The sequence below is a fragment of the Camelina sativa genome, chromosome 9, assembly GCF_000633955.1.
Source record: "Camelina sativa cultivar DH55 chromosome 9, Cs, whole genome shotgun sequence".
NCBI classification, from domain to species: domain Eukaryota; kingdom Viridiplantae; phylum Streptophyta; class Magnoliopsida; order Brassicales; family Brassicaceae; genus Camelina; species Camelina sativa.
In genome coordinates, this window is record NC_025693.1 from 31,780,407 (window position 1) to 31,795,931 (window position 15,525).

Consider the following 15,525-nt stretch of genomic DNA (forward strand, 5'->3'; position numbering starts at 1 on the left):
GATATATTAAATACTTGAAGTCATCATGCTTGTATGATAGTGTTCATTGTATAATTCATTATATGCATGTAAAAAGAACCATTACAGTTGGTTTTTTCTTCGTAGGATGGATTTTGAACACTAAATTACCACCAAATCATAGTCATATAATGTTAAAGATGGCAAACAATATGATTGAATCTATGGCGTGTGGACCTTGTAAACGGAAAATAATATATGAAAAATATAAAGGTGACTTTGGGTTAAAGATTAAATATGCAGAAAGGCTATTATTTCTCATAGAATTTTGTTTTGTTAAAGATCTTTGAAGAAGAAATTATATCATAATTTGCCAAAATAAGTTTAATTGAATATGATTTCTTACTCATACATGCATTGAAGAAGCTAATTAAAAAACGAAATGAATGTCTATATATAATTCATTTTTAATAAGGAATCTTAACTAGTATCGGAATATAAGGTCTTACTGCTAGTTCAAACCTAAAAAATTGTCAAAATATACATAGTTTATAAGTTTTCGTCATGTTGATCAACTCGTTCTTATTTGATATTTTAAAATGATAGTGGACGATGTTGCCACTCGATTTGATAACTGGTTCCAAATATAAAAGCAATTAAAGAAAAACGAAAAAAGAAAAAAAAAATTGATAAGAGGGAGAAATGTATAGGCACATGATCCAAAGGCACATTGGGACTTCCATATATATATATATATATATATATATGTTTGGCTTAGAAGGGAAAAAGAATAAAAGAAGAAGACTTGCTATTTTTGGATATATCTTCACTTAGGGTTTTACCTTTTGTATAAACTCTTTTACTAAACACGGGCCGTTCGTTGCTTATACACGAATATCATCAGTGGCTGGAACTTGGAATATAAGACTTGTTCAAACAGCAGTAAGTGGTAGACTAGGCCCATGATCGGTCCTTACCGAAAAAATAATCAATTATGCGATTCAGGGTCCACATTAGCCCATGAGTAACCCCCAAGCCAAGTATACCGTATTGAACTGAGTGTTGCAAACTTACAAAGTTACAATTACACTCTGTTGGTCGAGAAATTGTTTTTCTTTTCCCCACAACACTAGCAAGTAGATGTTTTAAAGAACAAAACTAAACAATTTGACTCGTGAGGAACATAGGTTAGTAGTAGTCATTTGTATTAATGTGTTTATAGCTTTTGTAGTTATATTTTTATCTTCAGATCATCACTATTAGTTAACATTAGTGTTTAACCAAAACCATTACCGAATATGGGCCTAAAATTTTTGGTTTTTATCTATCACTTATGAAAATATGGGCTTAAAGCCCATAACTTGTAGTCGTGTACTAGAAAACCACTCAAAACAGTAATAAACGTAAACACGTCAGCATTGTGACCCATTTCGGGATCACCGGGAAAAGTCATCGCCTTCTTTGACAATTCTCACGCGCCACCGTCAGCGACCACGTATGTAATAAGCTGACACGTCCTCACCGTCAACATTGATGATTCGCATCCCAATTTTTTTACGATATTGACTCAAAGAGAACAAAAATCCGATCGAAACCCATCAAAAACCCAAAAGTTCAGGTTTTTTGTTTGTTTTTGTTTATGATCTGGAAAGATGAAGGCGGAGACGGTGACGCTGATTCTGATTAATCTAGCCGGAATAATGGAGAGAGCTGACGAATCTCTGCTTCCAGGTGTATACAAAGAGGTCGGTTTGGCTCTCCACACTGATCCAACCGGACTCGGGTCGTTGACATTGCTGCGATCCATGGTTCAAGCCGTTTGTTATCCCTTGGCTGCTTACATGGCCATTAGACATAACCGAGCTCACGTTATAGCTCTCGGTGCATTTCTCTGGTCCGCTGCTACTTTCCTTGTTGCCTTCTCTTCCACTTTCTTTCAGGTTCTGTGCTTTTTCCACAATTAAGGTTTTTTGGGTTTATGGTTTGGTTTTAGTGAGATGCATAACCTCTTGTGACATTTCTGATCGAGCAGGTGGCAGTGTCTAGAGCTCTGAATGGAATTGGTCTTGCTCTAGTGGCTCCAGCTATTCAATCTCTTGTTGCTGACTCAACTGATGATGCCAACCGTGGCACTGCATTTGGGTGGTTACAACTAACAGCAAACATCGGTTCGATCCTAGGGGGGCTTTGCTCTGTCTTAATAGCACCACTAACCTTCATGGGAATACCTGGTTGGAGAGTTGCTTTCCATATCGTAGGTGTGATCAGCGTTATCGTTGGTGTGTTAGTCAGAGTATTCGCCAATGACCCACATTTTGTGAAGGATGGTGTTGATGTTTCGAATCAACGAGGTTCGAGGAAACCTTTTTGTACAGAGGTGAAGGATTTGGTCCGGGAAGCTGATACTGTCATAAAGATTCGGTCTTTTCAGATAATTGTGACTCAGGGAGTAACAGGGTCGTTTCCTTGGTCTGCTCTTTCTTTTGCACCCATGTGGTTGGAACTCATCGGCTTCTCACACGGGACAACTGCATTCTTGATGGGTCTTTTCGTGGCTGCATCTTCTCTAGGAGGCTTATTTGGAGGCAAAATGGGAGATTTTCTGTCTACCCGCCTTCCTAATTCTGGAAGAATCATGCTTGCACAGATCAGTTCAGCCTCAGCGATTCCGCTTGCTGCAATTCTCTTGTTGGTCTTACCAGATGATCCATCCACGGCTGCAATCCATGGTCTGATCTTAGTCCTATTGGGGCTGTTTGTTTCTTGGAATGCTCCTGCTACCAACAAGTAAAGTTTCTCTCTCTTTACTATGCCTAATGACGCGTTACTCTCTATCGTTTCACTGTTGTTGCTGACCTTGGTGAAACAAATGCAGCCCGATCTTTGCAGAGATTGTTCCAGAGAAATCAANATTGTGACTCAGGGAGTAACAGGGTCGTTTCCTTGGTCTGCTCTTTCTTTTGCACCCATGTGGTTGGAACTCATCGGCTTCTCACACGGGACAACTGCATTCTTGATGGGTCTTTTCGTGGCTGCATCTTCTCTAGGAGGCTTATTTGGAGGCAAAATGGGAGATTTTCTGTCTACCCGTCTTCCTAATTCCGGAAGAATCATTCTTGCGCAGATCAGTACAGCCTCAGCGATCCCGCTTGCTGCAATTCTCTTGTTGGTCTTACCAGATGATCCATCCACGGCAGCAATCCATGGTCTGATCTTAGTCCTATTGGGGCTGTTTGTTTCTTGGAATGCTCCTGCTACCAACAAGTAAAGTTTCTCTCTCTTTACTATGCCTAATGACGTGTTACACTCTATCGTTTCACTGTTGTTACTGACCTTAAAGAAACAAATGCAGCCCGATCTTTGCAGAGATTGTTCCAGAGAAATCAAGGACAAGTGTCTATGCACTTGATAAATCGTTTGAGTCAATCTTGTCATCGTTTGCTCCTCCTATAGTTGGAATCCTGGCTCAGCATGTTTATGGTTATAAGCCAATCCCTGAAGGGTCATCGAGGTCAGCAGAGATAGCCACGGATAGAGAGAATGCAGCATCTCTAGCAAAAGCTCTTTATACATCTATAGGAATCCCAATGGCAGCGTGCTGCTTCATCTACTCCTTTCTTTACCGTACCTATCCTCTAGACAGAGATCGTGCTCGGATGGAAGCTTACATAGATTCTGAGATGCGTGAACTGCTTCCGGAAAGTTCCAATAGAGACATCCACTTTTCACAAGAAGACCCTTTTGTGAACCATGTTAAAACCAATTTATAACCTAGTAGATAGGAAAATTTGCAAAAAAACTTTACAAAATAGGTACTGTATGCTCTTTCGAGTTGTTCTAATGTTTATAAGTTACACCAAATTTTCACTATGGATTAGAAGTAGCTATAAGAGTGTCAGCTTATCTGGGTTTTGTGGCGGAGAGCATTATAAATGGCCCGTTTCTAACCCGAGTGAAGCCAACGAGTCCACAGGCTGTGCAGAGATCTTCAAGCTCGCGTTCACTCAGAAAGACGTGAGCACCTGAATATCTCATTATTTCCTACCATTGGCATGACCAGAATGTATAATCAGCCACAGATCACACAAGGGAGCAAACGAGGAGAAATTGCAAGACATCAACTGAATGTGTTAAGACTTAGAATTAACATATGCACACACCTGACGAAAATTCTTCACGAACGGGATAAAACTAAAAAGACCGTCATAGATGAATGTGGTGGCAACAAATACTCCTCCAGGTCTAAGAACACGGCTTATCTCAGCAACCTAGACGAACCAAAGGGAACATAAACACACAATGTATTATTGTATGTGTGGTTTTTGTAAAATGTTTGAATTAGGAGAAAAACTTTACGGCTGAGGAAGGTGAAGGCCAACAATGCAGAGCAGCACCAGCATGGACAGCGTCAACTGAACCCGAAAGGAAAGGGAGTCTAGCAATATCTGCTCGGACTAGGACAAGATTCCTGGAAATATGACAGCGGAGTAAATTTAACACATCTTGTAACCCAAGATCTTAAGAAAACAATGGAAGAAGCTAAAAGATCAAAGTACAAACTCTTTGTTGGGAAAGTTTTCTTCTTGATTTAAGAGTTCATAGCACTGTCGCAGCATATTCTCTGAGTAGTCAAGGGCAACAACCAGAGAAAATAGCTGACTTCTAGCGAATAACCTCGAGAACATCCCACTTCCGCAACTGGCATCAATAATATTGCCTCCCAAAACAGGCTTCAGGTAGTCTTTAGCCATTTCAAACTGTGGAATACAACATTAGCAGTGTTTGGCTCTGACCATAGATTGCAGATCATAGATTGGAAGATGAAGAACATATAACAGAAACCATCAGTTTCTAACCATATAAGGCCATAGATTGCAAGATAAAGAACATATAACAGAAACCATCAGTTTTCTAAACAAGTATAAGCAGAAACTTAACACATATCTTTTATAATGATCGCAGTAAAAGAAGAGGCCCTTTGAGAGTTTTTCGTCTCACCTCTTTCTCTGGTCCTGGAAAACCACCCCATATGAAATTCTGACGCCAACCCCTCTCATAAAGGAACGAGACTAATGGAGTCCTACAAAACAACAAGGCCAAAAAAATGTCAGGAAGTTGATTCTAAAGAAAAGATACAGCCTAAGATAGACAAAGAACCCTTTAAAGCGTATCATCCACCTAAACAACTCAGTAGAAAGAGGCATTGGTTCACTGTAATGCTTGGTTCCACTAGCCACAGCCAAATCAAGATGCGTCTCATTACCGGAGTAACTCCTTTTACAGGTATTGCATTGTAATTGAGTACCAGAGGAGACAGTAGATTCACTGTAGACAAGAAATATAAAAACTTACTTCTCAATCGTAATGAAAAAAACCAGTGAAGAGTGATGAGACTCACACAAAACCATTAGGTGGACTAATCCATGCTAAGGAGTTATAACAGATGGGACAAGCTAGAATCTTCTTCTCTCCACTGTTCTTATTCTCCTTCTCGATAACAGAATCCACCTGCTACATCAATCTAATTAAATCAGCTTAATTTGGAGATCATCAAGCAAAAGTACCAAAAAAAAAATTAAAAACCAAAACAAAATCCTAATACTGATTCCGTAATCGTATGTCGAATCTGTTCCTATATAGAAAAAAAAAATTTGGAGAAGAAGGAAGAGAAGCGTACATTCGAATTCGTCTCGACGGAGACAGAGACGGAAGAAGCGTGAGCTGATCTGGAAGTGAAAACAACGCGTTTTTGAGCCGCAAACTTGACGGAACGCAACCGCGACAAAGAAAAAGAACCAGTGGGGAGAAACGCCGTTGAGAATCGACCGGAAACAACCGTCATCGGCATTTTATTTTTTTGCAGGCCTCCGTGTCCGTGGCTGCCTATTGATCACGAAGAAGTTTTAAAAAAGCAAAGAAATCACACACACAAAATACGTGACTAAAAACAAATTTGAAATTGATTGAAATTTATGAAAGAGAAGCCCTTTATTCGATGATGGATCATTCACTAAAGCCCAATAGACCTAAATTTTTGGGCTTTGTATTTTTCCCTTTCTTTTTTTCTTGGGTCAATTAAACCAGTAGAGTATCAGATTAATTAAATTACTCTGTATTAAATTAAAATATGTGAATTCTTAAAAATATTTCAGCTTGGATTTCTTTTAATAACATTATACTCATCTCTAACCACATTTTTTATCTCATTCGTTACGAATAATCAGGCATCAGAGATTGCGGAAAACAACGATTAAGGCCTAATTAAGAGGATAAAATCTCGGCTTTTTGAATTTAATTACCCTTTTTAATCAAAAAATTACAATGTTGTAATGCTAGTGTAGTGATAAAAAAAAAAAAAAGGTGGGCATCACGTGGTGGCTGCTTAAAAAAACGTTGGTAAAAAGTCTTTACTAGTTTTGATGGCTTCACATGGTCTTGTGTCAGAGAGAACCATAATATGATTGACCAACATAATTCTATATCTTAATGCGCTTCATTATTTATTTATTTTACCTTTCCCACTTTAACATAACCTGCAACTGCAAATTACTAATCCCAAACCAAACCCATACGCTAAGAAAAAAAGAAACAATTTTGTGATTAAAAAAATTTAAATATACAGATGATATTTGAAATTTAATGATCATCTCCACCACTGTGAATTACACGTGGCAACGTAGAGAAGAAGCTTCCAGATCACACATCATATAAAGTAGTATGAACAAAAAGAAAAGGGTAAAAGCGTCAATCAATTAAAAAAACTTAAAAAACTAAGTGGGGGAGAGAGTTAAAAAAAAAAAAAGGAAGCTGATACTAATCTTCTTCTTCAAATTCTTCTCTGTATTTTTTTTTGTTTTCTCATTCTCTTCTTCGATTTGCTTTGCTTCATAGAGAGAGAGAGAGAATGGAGAGAAACACTCCGGTGAGAAAGACACATACGTCAACCGCAGATCTACTCACTTGGTCGGAAGTCCCGCCGCAGGATTCTCCTTCCTCCGCTTCTCGCTCCGCCGTGCGTTCTCACCAGGTACCACTGTTTGTTCAATTTTCAGGCATTGATTTGAGCAATTTGGTAGTAATCTTTATTTCAAAATTTTGCTTTTTTTTTTGGTAGCCGTCGGATGGGATTAGCAAAGTGGTGTTCGGTGGTCAAGTGACGGATGAAGAAGTTGAGAGCTTGAACAAAAGGTGATACCTTTACCTCTTCGATCGCTATTTCAAGTTTCGAATTTAGTTTCCAATTTTGTCTTAGGAACTCCCAATAATTTGAATTTGCTCTGATTCTGAATATTTTTGGTGAATTGAGAGAAAAAAATATATATTAAAAATTTGAGGATTCTTAGATACATTTCGTATTTTGTGGTGCTTAGAGTTTGTGATCCATTCTGATATCAAAACTTGTGAATATGTTTTTATAAAATGTCAATTAGGAAACCATGCTCAGAACATAAAATGAAGGAGATTACTGGTAGTGGGATCTTTTCTCGTTACGAAGATGATGATGATGCATCAGAGCCATTACCTGTTTATCAGGTTTCAGCTTTTTTTTGTTTATATATATATATATATATATATTCATCATTGTTAAGAGGGTTTGAGTTTGTTCTGTAATTCTAAAGAAACACTTGATTACCCTTTTGACAGCAAGCACTTAGTGGTATAAGTCATATATCATTTGGTGAAGAGGATGATCTGTCTCCTAGAAAGCCGTCTACTTTACCTGAAGTTGCCAAACAGCGTGAGCTCAGTGGGACTATGGAGAATGACTCAGCTTCAAAGCTTAAGAAGCAACTCTCTGATGCTAAATACAAAGAGATCAGTGGACAGAACATCTTTGCTCCTCCGCCTGAGATCAAACCTCGCTCTGGAACTAATCGTGCATTGGCTTTAAAGGACAATTTCAACCTCGGTGCTGAATCACTAGTAAGACTTTTTTTCTATGTGTTTTCTTGACATGCGCTCATTACTGTATAAAGACTAATCCGAGAAACTCTACTGTGCAGTCTGCTGGAGAAGACTCATCTGTGAAGACAGCAAAGAAGATTTATGACAAGAAATTCGCAGAACTTTCAGGGAACAACATATTCAAGGGAGATGCTGCGTCATCTTCTGTTGAAAAGCATCTGAGTCAAGCGAAGCTAAAGGAGATAGGAGGAAACAACATATTTGCAGATGGGAAGGTAGAAGCAAGAGACTATCTAGGAGGCGTCCGTAAACCACCAGGTGGTGAGACTAGCATCGCCCTTGTTTAAAAAACCCTCTTTTACCGGCAATAACTTAACTCTTTGAAACCGTGATTGATCGTTGTGTGTTTCTTGTGGTATTCCCATACACTTCAGCTCAAAGTGTGATTTGTATTTTGCAGTTTTTCCTCGGTTATGGTGGTTTATTAATATTACTATTATTCAGTTGTGTTTTAAGCCGTTTAGGGCTTTCTAATGTATCTCCCTGTAATGGATATAACAAGTTCAAGCTTTTAAACTGTTGGAAGATTATTAGCATTACTACGAGACAGAGGATATTGCTTGGACCAGAAGTAACAGTTTTCATTATTCAGGTCTTCCCAAGCTGGTGAACCAAAGTAATTTGATATGTTATCTTTTCTAGCCAAAAAGGATCCTAATTTTAATTTATTATCACAAAATTGAGTTGGCATCATGACACAAAAGTTATGAGTATGTCTTTAGTATTGATTGATATTGCAATGTCGAGTTAGCATGTTACACGTGATTTACATCAGACCCACGCTTAGATGAAAAGTTATGTAAATTTAGTTTTGCGATCTACTACTAATTGAGTACGTAAAAGCAATATCGTTGAGAAAAGAGAAATAAAAATATCAAAAGAAAGAAGTGTTGGTGGATGCCTTTGCCAACGAAGATGCTTTAAATCTATAAAAAAGGAACGAGTAAGTAGTTTCCAAGAAAAAAGTGAGATAGATGTGATGGACCCTCTTCGTTAACTTCCACAATTCTGCTTTGGAAAACCAAGTCACTTTGACATCGCTATTGCCTTAAGTCCTTTACAGTTTACAATTATTTTGATTTTTTTTGTTTATGTTGCAATGATACCAAACCGCAAAATCAATATGAAATTATACGTAAGCTTGAGAAGATTTAGTCTTACATCCAAATATTTTCTGCTTCAAAACCTAAAAATAATTTATAAAGATTTAGTCTTAATTACATCCAAATATATATGTACAAAAAAATAGAAAACGAAACTAACGTCATAATTAGAAAAATCCTTAAAAAATCCTAAAAGAGAACAATTTTGTTACAGAAAATATAGAAAATAGATAAATATTTTAAAGTTTAAAGAAAAACAATACAGTGGTTACTACACTCCCTTTCCCTTCTAATACTCTATCTCTCTCTCTCTATGTTTAGTAGACTTTGTCTCTTTAATTTAGTTGAACAAATGGTTTAAAAAAATAAAAAAAAATCTAAAATAAGTAAAGTTTACCCATTCAAAACTTAAAATTTGTAACGGATTACAAGGTTGATTTAGTCTTACATAAAAATCAGTAAAAATTAGAAAACGATTATAACGTAGAAAATCAAGCAGCATAATGCGTAGTCTCTTAGAAAATTGAATCATTTACTTATATAGCCGAAACCGTTAGAGAAAGAGAAGATAAATAAGTTAAAGATAAAACGAGAGAATCTAATCTACACTCTCTCTAGCTAGATACACCTTCTCAACCTTTTGTGTGATATTTTAAAACCTTTCTTTTTCATTTTAATGGCGTAAACGAAGATTTGTACGTTTTCTCCTTTATAAGGTACGTAAAAATACATTGTTTTGACGTATAAGATGTTATTGATTACGTTTCTTCTCATGGGATATATATACACAGAAAAAAACAAACTAATTCTTAGTAAATTTGTCTTCAGTGTTGTTGTTATAGATTTTTGTTATATAATGAAGATGGATGAGTTTCGTGAAGGTTCGGTCTCTTCGTCTCCTTCAACTCCAGTACGAACACCGTTACATTCTCCTACCCTCTTTCATGAAGATTTCTCTTACAGCAACAGATTCTCTTTCAACTCTTCGTCAGATTATTCTCTGTCGAGTTCTTTCTCTAATGGGTTCTGTTCTCCCGAGGACAGTTCTTCTCCGTTCGCTTCTCCTCCGTTTAACGGGATCCTTCCTAAACACAACCACACTTCTTCACCAGTCTCTTACCATCATAATGATTTATTGTTTCGTAAAGATCAAGAAAAGAGTGTTGTTAATGGTGATGATTTAGGTTTGTGTGAAGATCTCTACCGTATGAATATCAAGGACGATGTTGAAGAAGATCAAGTACGTTACGGACGAACCGAGACTCACGGTGATCATCTCGGTTCGGTTCCTAATACGGTAGATCCACTCTACAACTTTACACCTAAACACTATGAATCTAACAATGGCGTCATTCTTGATGGTGGTTTTGTCTCTCGAAGCTTTCCATGTGGATTCTTTAATCCAACAAAGGAGCCTAATGTTAACCATGACTCATGGTTTAACAACACTCAAAACAACTCTGGATTCGATCAAAGAAAAAAGTATGAGAATAATCCTAAAGTTCAAGATTCCTCCATAGCCAATTCTCAACAAATTGGATGGCCTAGCTACTACTCAAGTAGTAACGGTTACATCAACGGTCAGGAGATTTTCGGAATGGGTTCGAACCGAGGCGGGATGAGAGAGTACTCAGCGCAACCACAACAACCAGACATCTCGTATAATCATCAAAGCTACAGAACAACATCAGACATGTTACCAATGTTCTGCCAAGGAACTCAAGTTCCTATGGTTTCAAAATGCTCAGAGCCATTTAGCACTGATGATAGTTTCTTCATGGATGGTCTTAAAAGCTTGGATCATCATAGAACCAGTACTACTCGAGCAGTGATATCTGATAATGGAACTACTACAGAGATATGTCATCCGAGTCTGCCTAACATGTGTGACATTCAGGGATATGTATACTTAATGGCTAAAGACCAACATGGATGTAGGTTCTTGCAGAGGATATTCGATGAAGGCACTTCTGTTGATGCGATGATCATATTCAACGAAGTCATTGCTCATGTCGTTGAGCTAATGATGGATCCTTTTGGAAATTACTTGATGCAGAAGCTTTTAGATGTTTGTACTGAAGAACAGAGGACTCAGATTGTGCTCGTGGCAACCGCTGAGCCTGGTCAGCTTATCAGGATATCTCTCAATGCATACGGGTAAAAAGATTTACATTCTTAAGAGCTCATTTTGTTATATCATATGCTTTAACAAACATGTTTTGTTTTATCCTTTTGTTTTTGTAGTACTAGGGTTGTCCAAAGATTAGTGGAAACAATCAGAACCGGAAAACAGATTTCTCTGGTGAAATCGGCTTTGAGACCCGGTTTTCTTGATCTGATCAAGGATTTGAATGGTAACCATGTGATTCAACGTTGCTTGCAATGCCTTAGCACTGAAGACAACAAGGTCAAACAAATTATTCTCACTATCTTAATCATCAGATTAGTATATATAGCTAAATCTTGTTCTGTTTTTTTTTTCTTTCAACAGTTTATCTTTGACGCGGCGACAAAGTACTGCACTGAAATCGCAACGCATCGACATGGATGTTGTGTGCTTCAAAAATGCATTGCTTATTCAATGAGACAACAACGAGAGAAGCTGATCGCAGAGATCTCTAGAAACAGTCTCCTTCTTGCTCAAGACCCCTTTGGGTAAAGAGAATTGATTTAACAAAACATAACTTTTATTTAAAAGAATCTAAAAACGAAAAGTTTTCTTTTTTGGCAGGAACTACGCAGTCCAATTCGTTATAGAACTGAGGATTCCATCTGCGGTAGCGATGATGTTGGCTCAGTTAAAAGGGCATTACGTTCAGCTTTCGATGCAAAAGTTCAGTAGCCATATGGTGGAACGATGTCTCATGCATTGTCCAGAGAGTCGTCCACAAATTGTGCGTGAGCTCGTCTCTGTTCCTCACTTTGATCAGCTTCTTCAAGACCCTTACGCCAATTTCGTCATCCAAGCCGCACTTGCCGCCACTAAGGTATATATACCTAATTTTTACGTACATGTTCCTTATATGAATTACACTCCAATCCGGTTTTTTTCGGTTCAGTTATATCGGTTTATGAAATGTTGTAACAGGGTCCACTTCATGCTTCACTTGTGGAAGTCATAAGGCCACATTCGATTCTACGTAATAATCCTTATTGCAAGAGAATTTTCTCAAGGAATCTGTTGAAGAAGTGAAGGATGATTTGCTGAGTCTGTAATTTTTATGTTGTTGTGTGTTTCTGTTTCTTCCCCCAAGCTTATTCTGGTTATTTTGAATAAATCTTTGGACACTGGACAGTGGTCTAGATCCAGAGACGATGAAGAGCTTAGTGTTTGTTTCTTCTGTATTGTTTTGTTGTTGTTTTTGTCTCTCAGCTAATTTTGGGTTTTGGGAATCGAGTTTCATGTTGTAAAAGATCGGGTTATTAACCCGGTTTTGTCATTGAATAAAAAGTCTTCGGAAAACATAACTTTACTTCTTACTGAGCGACATTAGACTAGGACTTATTCACAGTTCATATACACTAATCTCATTTTCGACATGACGTACACCCCAAGATTTATATGGGCTTTGTTTCTGTTTTAATCTGACCAATCAAGCCCATTATTTCGTTTTTCAATCTTTGACAATCAGTTGTGGATATGTTATTTAAAAGGATTACAGAAAAATTGTCCAAATTAATGTTATGGGTTTACATATTACATTCATAGCAGCTTGTAAAGATGAAGACCTATTGCTATTACTATTAGGGTCATATTTTCAACCTAAAACTGTTGTCATATAATATGCCATTTATACACCTTTTTGATTAAACATAGATGATAAGGATTTTGAAATTTTGAAAGAAGAAAAAAAAATGATGATAAGGATAAACAAAAATAGGAGTATTATTAAATATTTATAGGTATTTATGTTTTTCCGGCTGACAATTCAAAACTCGTACATGTATATATTTCTATTGCATTTATTATTTAAAACTTATTTGACATAATTTATGGGTAATGCATTTATTTCACATGATCAATACATCTTCTCAAACCTAATTCTTGGGTAAATCGACCGTAATTAATAAGAACATATAACCATATTTAATGTTCATCGTCACATGCATGCATTTTGTTTCCAACAAAATTGTTACTCGTATTAAAGAAAAACTTGACATTATTGGATGTTATTTTATAGTCTATGTTGTTGACTATATTCATAACAAAAAGCCGATCCTAATAGGTTAACCAGTAACAGAGTTGAGACGACAACTTAAAAAACAACGCAAACCGCACGTGAATATATCGTATCATTGAATTGCATGGAACCACTCGCACAAACGTTAACATTGGAAGTTTACAAACAGTATACCATCAGATTCCAGTAAAATATACTGTAGTACTTTTGTTACTTATTCTGTCCTCGTGTTAATTTGTTGTTTTAAGATTTTGCATACAGATACAAGAAAATGTTGGAGTGAGTTTCTGATACACCGTTTATTAATACACTATAGAAGTTTATCTTTCTAGTTAAGAAATTGAATCTTTTTCTTGTCAACTGCTTACACAGTTATGTACCTATAACTAAAATGGTTCAGTTAAAATGCAACTGAATTATAATAAGGATAAAACTGATCATTTAGGTTAAAAACATGCATTTCTTATACACACACACACGAAAATAGACTTAAACATTTATATAATTCAGATGGTTCAATAGATAATTCAGATGGTTTATTTTCTTATGACATCATTGACATGTAGATATATACTTCAATGCATAGTCTTTATTTGTTTTTTGGTTCAACTTTAATGCATGTAATTGAATTTGCATTTATAATCGTTCAAAAATTACTCAATGGAAACGGGTAGACAAGTACCGAATATTTAATTCTTCCACCAGGAAATTACAACTAATTTATTTCAGAAAATAACTATATTAACTTGTATTTTTTTTTTTTAATTCGTTGTAGCTTTCAAACACATTTGTTATATTTATTTATATAATATTTAATTTATGAAATATAAAAAGATACTAGTACAACCTTTAAATAAGTTGGAGAGAGGTTGGCAAAAAAAAAAATGTAGAGACATGAATCTTTATTGTATGCATGCATGGAGGAAGGGATGTTGGGAGCTTTAATAGCTTGTTTTTCTAATATTTTTAATTTTTTTTATAAAGAATATATATATATTACATTTGTCTTCATGACAATTAGGTTCTATATATGCATGAATTACAAATTTGAAAGGACCGATTTATCCGAACATAAACATGCAATGTAGTTAGCATTGTCGTATATCGTATAATCTCATAGTAAAGTGTTATGTTTGTTTGACAGAAAATAAACACAAACAAATTATCAAACCGTCAATGAACGATATGGCTTATACGTAATTGATTCCTAATTTTAAAAACACATGAGCACTCATTAATTTGAACAAAATACAAGTCAATTTAATAGTACTATTTATTTATTTGCTATGATTGAGATTCGCAATTATAAGTGGAACTATAGAAATTTCCTTCATTATATTGTTTTGGTATATACTTAGACATTATGCATATCCCGAGTTTTTGTTTTCTTCAGGGGAAAAAAAAATAAAGAAGCAATTTCATAGATGTTTATATCCTTGATCCTTCTCTCGGTTTCGCGGCTTTGTTTGTCGTTGATCTTCATCCTCACTAGACCGACAATTTATCGAAATAATCACTAGACCAAGTTCCAATATCCTCCAATCGTCGTTATTATTAGTAAAGTGGTGACTCACGAAGATATTTTTATGGACAAAGCTAAGTAAAGCATAAATGGTGAATGGCATCGATCCTAAAACAAAGATTCAGAATATACACAAAAACACAGTAAGATATGGAGTCATCTTATTAAAAAAAAAAAGGGAGAAAATAAAGGTTGGGGTATTTATGAGGAAAGTAGCCAAAAGAGACGGAAGTATAAAACGAGGAAACGATGCTCATGAGTGCATGAGTCACGACATGACTTGAGATAGGAGGCCGTTGAAAGGCTTTAACTATAAGACATTTGTTTAGAATTTTCAATTCGAATATCCTAGTTTATTTTTATTTTTGTAATACTAGAAGATAAAATAATAATAATAGAGTTGTGGAAGGAGGTTGGTTAGTAATGTTAGGAGTATATATTTGTGTTCTATAACCAAAAATGGGACTAGGAGTTAATGTGAGTATTAAAGTTGCATCGGCATTCATCAATTCATCAACCTTCCCTTCTCCTATCTTTAATTCTCTTTATTGTTTTCTCCATTTATTGACCTCCTCTCTCTCCCTCTATTTCCCAACTCTTCTTCTTCACTACACATCCTCCATCTTCATCATCATTCATGCCACATACACATGCATGATCCATCCATCCATATGGGTATGACTTCATCAACAATCTAACGAAGAACACGAGACATGAACCACCTACATGCAGGCCCGGCGCTGGAGAGGTGCAAGGAGTGCTTTTGCACCATGTCACAATATTTTGGATAAAATTA

At 36.2% G+C, this 15,525-nt stretch overlaps 4 protein-coding genes across 5 annotated transcripts; 3 read left to right on the forward strand and 1 right to left on the reverse strand.

Annotated features, from left to right (window-relative positions):
* LOC104713493 (tetracycline resistance protein, class B-like) lies at positions 1,283-3,819 on the forward strand. Its single transcript, XM_010430630.2, has 3 exons — positions 1,283-1,898; positions 1,991-2,745; positions 3,311-3,819. The coding sequence occupies exons 1-3, from the start codon at positions 1,611-1,613 to the stop codon at positions 3,726-3,728; spliced, it is 1,461 nt and encodes a 486-aa protein (XP_010428932.1). The 5' UTR covers positions 1,283-1,610; the 3' UTR covers positions 3,729-3,819.
* LOC104713492 (uncharacterized methyltransferase At1g78140, chloroplastic) lies at positions 3,712-5,889 on the reverse strand. Of its 2 annotated transcripts, none has more exons than XM_010430628.2 (8): positions 5,636-5,889; positions 5,357-5,466; positions 5,137-5,283; positions 4,957-5,038; positions 4,519-4,715; positions 4,315-4,426; positions 4,119-4,226; positions 3,712-3,999 (listed from the first exon to the last, which is right to left on the reverse strand). In XM_010430628.2, the coding sequence occupies exons 1-8, from the start codon at positions 5,804-5,806 to the stop codon at positions 3,859-3,861; spliced, it is 1,068 nt and encodes a 355-aa protein (XP_010428930.1). In that variant the 5' UTR covers positions 5,807-5,889; the 3' UTR covers positions 3,712-3,858. The 2 variants fall into 2 exon arrangements, with proteins under 2 accessions (XP_010428930.1, XP_010428929.1); XM_010430627.2 differs by having other exon boundaries at positions 5,357-5,469.
* Positions 6,792-8,459, forward strand: LOC104713494. The gene is made up of 5 exons (XM_010430631.1): positions 6,792-6,985; positions 7,073-7,146; positions 7,389-7,491; positions 7,603-7,881; positions 7,962-8,459. The coding sequence occupies exons 1-5, from the start codon at positions 6,863-6,865 to the stop codon at positions 8,208-8,210; spliced, it is 828 nt and encodes a 275-aa protein (XP_010428933.1). The 5' UTR covers positions 6,792-6,862; the 3' UTR covers positions 8,211-8,459.
* On the forward strand, positions 9,864-12,441 carry LOC104713495 (putative pumilio homolog 7, chloroplastic). Its single transcript, XM_019230217.1, has 5 exons — positions 9,864-11,183; positions 11,271-11,433; positions 11,518-11,681; positions 11,758-12,013; positions 12,115-12,441. Exons 1-5 carry the CDS (start codon positions 9,883-9,885, stop codon positions 12,217-12,219), a joined length of 1,989 nt encoding a protein of 662 aa, XP_019085762.1. The 5' UTR covers positions 9,864-9,882; the 3' UTR covers positions 12,220-12,441.

Excerpts from the sequence above, each read along its gene's own strand:
- LOC104713493 (XM_010430630.2), top strand. The coding sequence starts at position 1,611 with ATGAAGGCGGAGACGGTGACGCTGATTCTGATTAATCTAGCCGGAATA. Across the intron at positions 1,899-1,990 it reads TCTCTTCCACTTTCTTTCAG|GTGGCAGTGTCTAGAGCTCT; the intron begins GTTCTGTGCTTT and ends CTGATCGAGCAG. Across the intron at positions 2,746-3,310 it reads AATGCTCCTGCTACCAACAA|CCCGATCTTTGCAGAGATTG; the intron begins GTAAAGTTTCTC and ends AAACAAATGCAG.
- LOC104713492 (XM_010430627.2), bottom strand. The coding sequence starts at position 5,806 with ATGCCGATGACGGTTGTTTCCGGTCGATTCTCAACGGCGTTTCTCCCC. Across the intron at positions 5,470-5,635 it reads CCGTCGAGACGAATTCGAAT|CAGGTGGATTCTGTTATCGA; the intron begins GTACGCTTCTCT and ends AGATTGATGTAG. Across the intron at positions 4,427-4,518 it reads GAAAACTTTCCCAACAAAGA|GAATCTTGTCCTAGTCCGAG; the intron begins GTTTGTACTTTG and ends TCATATTTCCAG.
- LOC104713494 (XM_010430631.1), top strand. The coding sequence starts at position 6,863 with ATGGAGAGAAACACTCCGGTGAGAAAGACACATACGTCAACCGCAGAT. Across the intron at positions 6,986-7,072 it reads CCGCCGTGCGTTCTCACCAG|CCGTCGGATGGGATTAGCAA; the intron begins GTACCACTGTTT and ends TTTTTTTGGTAG. Across the intron at positions 7,147-7,388 it reads GTTGAGAGCTTGAACAAAAG|GAAACCATGCTCAGAACATA; the intron begins GTGATACCTTTA and ends AATGTCAATTAG.
- LOC104713495 (XM_019230217.1), top strand. The coding sequence starts at position 9,883 with ATGAAGATGGATGAGTTTCGTGAAGGTTCGGTCTCTTCGTCTCCTTCA. Across the intron at positions 11,184-11,270 it reads ATATCTCTCAATGCATACGG|TACTAGGGTTGTCCAAAGAT; the intron begins GTAAAAAGATTT and ends TTGTTTTTGTAG. Across the intron at positions 11,682-11,757 it reads CTTGCTCAAGACCCCTTTGG|GAACTACGCAGTCCAATTCG; the intron begins GTAAAGAGAATT and ends CTTTTTTGGCAG.